The 7,285-nt window shown below is 46.8% G+C and overlaps 1 protein-coding gene across 1 annotated transcript in view; it reads right to left on the bottom strand.

The window, feature by feature from the left end:
* The window catches only part of DNAH9 (dynein axonemal heavy chain 9), a 609,139-nt gene that overhangs the window by 414,596 nt on the left and 187,258 nt on the right, over positions 1 to 7,285 (bottom strand). Inside the window, exons 30-31 of the mRNA XM_019501495.1 lie at positions 5,845 to 6,055; positions 2,554 to 2,681 (exon numbers count right to left, since the gene is read on the bottom strand). Of these exons, the coding sequence (XP_019357040.1) occupies positions 2,554 to 2,681; positions 5,845 to 6,055 (339 nt within the window). The remainder of the gene's footprint in view (positions 1 to 2,553; positions 2,682 to 5,844; positions 6,056 to 7,285) is intronic.

The raw sequence follows: 7,285 nt of genomic DNA, 5'->3' as shown, positions 1-7,285 counted from the left end.
TATAAGGGGTGCACATCAGGATCTGGGAGAGCATCTGTTCACCAGAGCACCCCAAGGAAAGACAAGGACCAATGGTCATAAACTCCTCCAAGACCTCTTTAGGCTGGATATAAGCAAAAATTTCTTTAATGTCTGAGCCCCCAAGACCTGGAATAGACTCCCTCCAGAGGTGGTGAAGGCACCTACTCTGGACTCATTCAAGAAGTGTTTGGATGCTTATCTTGCTGGGATCCTTTGACCCCAGCTGCCTTCCTGCCCCTGGGGCAGGGGGCGGGACTTGATGATCTTCGAGGTCTCTTCCAGCCCCAACATCTATGAAATCTATGAAACACACATGTAGACATGACCCAGCACTAACTTTAGTGCCAGGTTTGCATAGCCACTAGGGGGCCACCCTAAGCTTAACCCCAGGGCTCCTGGTTAGGCCTTTTTCCTGCCCCAGCCTGGGCTGTTCTATGGCAGCCCTACCTGCAGGCTATAAAAGCCAGCAGCCATTCTGGAGCCCCTGGCCTGGCTCCTACCTTGGGTTCCCCGCCACCTGCCCAGGCCCAGCCCCACCACTCACCCCAAGGCCATGCAGCTGAAGACCCAGATGTGCCAGGCACAGCACCAAAGGGGAACGGTGACACTTTATTTGGGCAGGCAGAGGGGGAGCTGTCTGCCACTGAGGACGAGCCCACTGCTTGCCACACTTGCTGTGGCCCCTGGATCCACGAGGGATCGGCCCAAGGCTGGAGTGCTGAGCACTTGCTCCAGGCTCTGCCCGCTAGGCCCCTATCCCCTCCTCCCCCCACCCCTGCCAAAAGACTGAGACTTTTGTAAATAGTTATTTTGGGAAAACGGTTTTTTATTGGTGGGTGGGGGGGTGTTGGAGGGGCTCTGTTTGTTGGGGAGATAGTAGGGACAGGGTTCTATATGTTGAGGGGAGTGGGGAGGGATAGAGGTGGGGGTTATGAGGCTAATAAAGCTTTTTTTCTTTCAACCACATGCACATCCTGAGCATGGTGCTGGAGGTGACCGGGGGTAGGAGGTGTGCGGGAGGCAGGGCAGGTGGGCTAGAGGGGAGAGTGCAACACGAGGTACTCCACTAGAGCCTCCCACACCCAGTGCCCTGGCCTCTGCTGGTAGGTGTGCACCTTGCCTGAAGACACTGCCAAAAGTCACTTAACACACATTAAATTTAATTGTGCTTATTTGCACATACAGACATGCCCATAGATTTATAAAAGTTAAGGCCCAAAGGGATTCTTATGATCTCTTGTATAGCACAGGTATGGGAATTTCACCCAATAATTACTTCATAAAGCTGACAACTTCGGCTTCAGCTAATGCATCCATTGGAGAAAAATAATCAATGCAGACCTAAAGATTTTAAGCAATGAAGAATCCCTTACATCTTCAACTGAGTTGTTTCAATAGCTGCAATATATATATGGAATAAATATTAAGATGTTACGAAACGTGTGGCTTTCGACTCTGCAAGTAGCAGAATTATAATGTCCCAAGACAGTGGTGCCCAATCTTTCTGGGTTGCAGACCAAATGGGTAGTGTAGGGTTGGTCTATGGGCCAGATCTGGTGTATAGTATCAGTCTGTTAGCCTGATTCAATGCAGGGTCATTGTACAGGTGCCATTTTACATGTGACCCTAGCCCCATTTGCTGAATCAGACCCAGGCCCTGCACGTGCCATCCTGGGCCAGGCTTTGGCCTTGGTCCCAGCCCTGCATTTGTCATATAAGATTCCAGCCCTGACCCCTAGCACACCGGGTCAAGCCCCAGCCTCATTCCCACATATTAGACCAACCTGATGCACAGAACCATGTCACCTGTCCACAAGGCTCAGAAATTTGTTGGCAGGGTTGTGATAATAGCATTAAGTGCCAGTCCTCTCCACTGCCAAATTTCCCGACCCGTGGGGAACCCTGTGAGCCAGATGACACAGCTCCATGGGCCATATTTGTCCCACAGGCAAAAGGTTTAGCACCATTCTCCAAAGAGATGGCTGCTTTGCATTGTTGAAGACACATCAGTGACTCATGTGCCACAAAACTTTGGAGCTATTATAAGAATCCTGCATGGAGCATACAGCTCAAAAGCAAGGATCCCAAGGATATTTCCTGAGATACTGAATTACAAGTAGGCAATTTTGAACCATATAACTATCTCTCTCCACCATCATATATCTTATGAAGAGAACTGTATTCCAGAATGCAACCCCTATGCAAGGGGAAAGGACAAAAACCACATTTTGTAACAAGAGCACATCTTTTATTTTTAAGAGGGCTCCTGGATTTTGAAGTAGTGGCTGCAACAGAAAGACAATTTTATTTGCACCTCTCCAATGTAACAACATGCTCCCAGAAAGCCATGCTTTGCTCTTCTACTTATCTGATGCAATATTATCTTCATTTGATATATTTTTTTCTATTTGAAGAAACACAATAACAATTGTTTTATACTATCAGCAATTGTTTCAGCATATGTGCTTCTTCTAGGCTTGATTTGTGCCATGTGGTCAAGCAATAGCCATTTCCCTAGCTCTCACATATTACCTTATTATCGTCCATGACAGTATTAAGAGACTCAATCCACATTGGGTCAATATCCCCATCCAGTACCATCCACTTAGGACCATCATGTGTGATGTTGGCCAGCTCTCGCATGATCGATGAAAAAAGTCCTAAGAGGATGACACAGATTGTTCAGCGAATACTCATCCTGCCCTACCAACTTTATCCAGCACTTGATAAGGAATCAACCCTCTTTATTTCTGCTTCATATTTAGAGGCCTGTTACTCCACTGTAAGTTTGTGCAAGTTAAGTAACACAAACCACCATAGCACAATCCCAAACTAACCTGCTTTAGAGAAAATGGTACATTGTTAGCACTAGTGAAAACTATTGTGACCTGCATGCAGCTCAATACTCCTGGGAATGGCAGAAGGCAAAAATAGGGAATTCTAGATCCTCTACACTTGTAAAAAGAGATGTGAATTAATACACACACACACACACACAAAAACTGAAAACCATGTGATTGTGTCTTGGAGTTTCTTATAAATGCTTCCTCAGGTGAAATTATATTCAGGGAAATTATGATGCATTAAGCCCTGGGTGAAAGTTTTGGAAAGACTAAGGGGAGAAACACTAAGGATGATACTGATAGAAAAAAGTGTCAGTAAAATCAAGGAGACTAATACAATCAGTACAGATCAGTAGGTCCAGATACTCTTCACCCAAGGGTGCTGAGGGAACTGGTGGGGGTCATAGCGGGGCCCCTAGCAAGGCTCTGCGAGTGCTCATGGGACTCTGACCACGTACCAGAGAATTGAAAAAGGGCCAATGTGGTCCCCATTTACAAGAAGGGGAGAAAGGAGGACCCTGGCAATTATAGGCCAGTCAGTCTTACCTCAGTCGTTGGGAAGACCTTTGAGAAAATTATCAAAAGAGTCCAGAGAAAAGCCACGCGCATGATCAGAGGTCAGGAAAACAGACCTTACTACAACAGGCTGAGAGCCATGGGGCTCTTCAGCCTGGAAAAGCACAGGCTCAGGGGGGATCTGATGACCACCTATAGATTTATCAGGGGTGACCACCAGTTTCTGGGGGAACGTTTGTTCACCAGAGCACCCCAAGGGATGACAAAGTCGAATGGTTATAAACTCCTGCAAGACCTGTTTTAGGCTGGACATAACAAAGAATTTCTTTACTTTCTGGGCCCCCAAGGTCTGGAATAGCCTGCCACTGGAGGTGGTTCAAGCACCTACTCTGAACACCTTCAAGAAAAAATTGGATGTTTATCTTGCTGGGATCCTGTGACCCCAGCTGACTTCCTGCCCCTGGGGCAGGGGGCCGGACTCGATGATCTCCTAAGGTCCCTTCCAGTCCTAATGTCTGTGAAATTTGTGAAAGACCATATTTGCAAGGGCCCAGCAGGGGAGATAATGCTCAGGGGCAACCAACATGGGTTCATTGAGGGTAGGTCCTGCCTGACTAACCTGGTTTCTTGTTAGGATAAGGTCACAAAGTCCCTGAATGATGGAGCAGGGTGGATGTCATCTTCCTGGACTTTAAGAAGGCCTTTAACACCGTTTCCCACCACATTCTCTTAAAAAAAATGTAGGTGACTGTGGCATTGATGCCTACACAGTCAGATGGGTGGCAAATTGGCTAGATGGTCGTACCCAGAGAGTGGTGGTGGATGGGTTGTTTTCGATCTGGAGGGATGTGGCCAGTAGAGTCCCCCAGGGCTTGGTCCTGGGGCCTGTACGGTTCAACATCTTTATCACTGATCTGGATGCGGGTGTGGAATGTGCAATGTCCAAATTCTCTGATGATACCAAGTTGTGGGGCAAGGTGGGCATGCTGGAGGGGAGGGAGAGAATTCAGTTAGATCTAGACAAATTACAGAGGTAGGCGGATGAGAATAGGATAGAATTCAATGCAGACAAGTGCAGGGTACTGCAACTAGGGAAAAGGAACCAGCAACACACCCTTCTTGTCAACACAGTGGCAGAAAGGGGACTTGGAGTCATTGTTGACTCCAGGATGGACATGAGCCGCCAATGCGAGGAAGTGGCCAGTAAGGTTAGCCGCACCTTGTTGGGCATCCACAGATATATCACAAGCAGGTCCAGGGAGGTGATCCTTCCTCTCTATGCAGCATTGGTCAGGCTACAGTTGGAGTACTGTGTTCAGTTCCGGATGCCGTACTTCAAGAGGGATGTGGCTAGCATTGAGAGGGTCCAGAGGAGGGCCACTTGCATGGTCAAGGGGTAGCGGGACAGGCAGTATGAAGAGAGGCTGAAGGGCCTGAATCTATTCAGCCTCCACAAGAGAAGACTGAGAGGGGATCTGGTGGCCATTTACAAACTCACCAGGGATGACCAGTGAGAATTGGGGGAGGCTCTGTTCCCCTGGGAACCACCCAGGGTTACTAGGAATAAAGGCCTCAAATAGTTAGACAGAAGGTTCAGGCTGGACATCAGGAGACATTACTTTACAGTTAGGGCTGTGAGGCTCTGGAATGGGCTACCAAGTGAGGTGGTACTCTCTTCTACCTTGGTCTTCAAGAGGAGACTGGACAGATATTTGGCTGGGATTATATGACCCTACCACACTTTCCTGCCCAGGGCAGGGGGTCAGACCTGATAATCTGTTTAGGTCCCTTCTGACCCTAAGCACTATAATATTGTGGTACAACATAGAGACTGAGGGGAAGTAAATAATGAATATTAAGAGTAATAATCCTGAAAATATAGCAGAAGCTCTGCAGCACAGACCAAAAGTCCACAAAATGATCACTTTTCCCTACATAAATACTTACACACTAAAATATTTGGTATTTTACAAAGGGACCAGGAGCCAGCACATGCCACTTGTGAGGCATGGGAAATCTTTATGGAAATGCTGTTGACATTTGTATTACTAATGGTGGAGAGAGGGTGAAATGTGCATGATGAAGACAAGATACAGTGGTGTAACAGTGCCCCTTTCCACTCTCATGTAATTAGATCATTCCTGATTTGAAAATATCCCAAGCATTCTGGTTAAGCCCATCATGAGCAGCAGCTTATTCCATTTAGTCTTTCATACATGGATATTTATGATATAGTTATATTAAAGCAAGATTTATATCAAGACAACTCATTAAAAATCAGAATGGGTAGGGTATCCCACATGACCTATCAGCAACAAAACCACAGTATACTGCAGATGTCAGATGAATGAATGTTTGAGCTTTGGAACCATGCATGAGTGCAAAGAACTATTGTTACTGCTGTGGCTGTATTTGATTAAGTTTACTCTCACTGTTGGGGGGTGTTGGAGCTGAATACATTTACCATCTTTCCATTCTCTTGTTGCTGGGTTGATAATGCCAAAAAGTTCATCATTGGTGACTGCTTTGGGGTTGAGGTCTGTCCAGACAGGGCGACGCTTCATTATTTGGTAAGTCTTGTAAAGAGATTTCAAAACCTGAGATTTGCCTGTTCCAGCATTACCCACCAAAAAAACAGAGTGTCGCACAGCCAGAAGCTCCTCTAGCTGCACCACCTGGAAGAGAAGTCAAAGAAAAAAATCTCCGAATTTCAGATAATAATACAGAAGTCACACTTCACTAAAAGGCTACCTGGCACTATTAGGATAGTTCTTCTGACATCAGTGTTTTCTTGCAAACTAGAAGAGGAACATTATATTACTGTAATGCTTAGGCCAAGGAGCCGTTAGTGAAGTTCTACAAGGTAGGCTATACCCAGCCTCTTTCAGAGTTGTCATTAGAGAAATCTGGTTCCAACATGAACTCTGGACCAGTCACATGGGTTAAGACAGACCATGGCATGATAGAACTTGAAGAGCCAGATAAACCGGTGGTTTAAACCTCCACAGAACCACTAAAATCAAAACCTGATTTGACATAGACTAGCAGAGGATATGACGTGTGCAGAATTCTCTTTCCACACCCAAATGGCAGTTTTCCAGCTGTGAAAGTAGCATTTTTTGGCAACTTTGCATAGTTGTGATTCTATTACTTGTACAAAAAGCATTTTATTACCTGTTCACATAAGTATACACCCAGCTACTAAGCATGAGAAGTAAACACACATCAGCAATAACAGATCTAGGGGCAGGTCTACACAAGACTCTTTACTACACAGTAGAACTAATTATTGTGTGTAGTAAATGGCACCATCTATACGTGCTGACCCTTACTGCGCAGTAATTTGCTCTAATTGTGAGTAAATATCCTACATGTAAATACAAATAGCAAATTTACTCATGACTAATTACTGCACAGTACAGCACATATAGACAGCCAACCAGGAGCAAATTTGCTCCAGATCAGCCAAGCAGCAGGGAGAGGGAAATTTCTCCCTGCCCCCGGGAGCTGCCTGCTGCCAGGGCAGGCTCCCCCACTGGAGCCCAGGAGGGGACAATGTGCCCCTACCCTGGCAGCAGGGAGCACCAGTCCCCGCTCTGCCATCGTGGAGTGGGGGCTGAGGAAATTGCTCCCAGCTCTAGCTCACCATCACAGAGCTGGGGCTAGGAACAAGCTCCCCATCCTGTGCTCTACCATCACAGAGCTCACGCTGGGAACTCTGCATGGAAAGGGTTCCCCACACAGCCTAGAGCTGGATCGGACCTGCCCCTAACTGGGTCAGTTTCCAGCCAGCTCTGGGCTCTGTGGGGAAGTCTGCACATGCAGCCTGGATATGGCTGGCAACTATCCCATTTTGACCTGTCCCATAGGCAGAGAAAGAATTTGGGGGGGGGGGGGGGGGAGGG

The sequence above is a fragment of the Gavialis gangeticus genome, unplaced genomic scaffold (assembly GCF_001723915.1).
Source record: "Gavialis gangeticus isolate Ggan-Ray unplaced genomic scaffold, GavGan_comp1, whole genome shotgun sequence".
NCBI classification, from domain to species: Eukaryota; Metazoa; Chordata; order Crocodylia; family Gavialidae; genus Gavialis; species Gavialis gangeticus.
The sequence above is the reverse complement of the archived record's forward strand: the minus strand, read 5'-3'. Positions and strand labels throughout refer to the sequence as shown.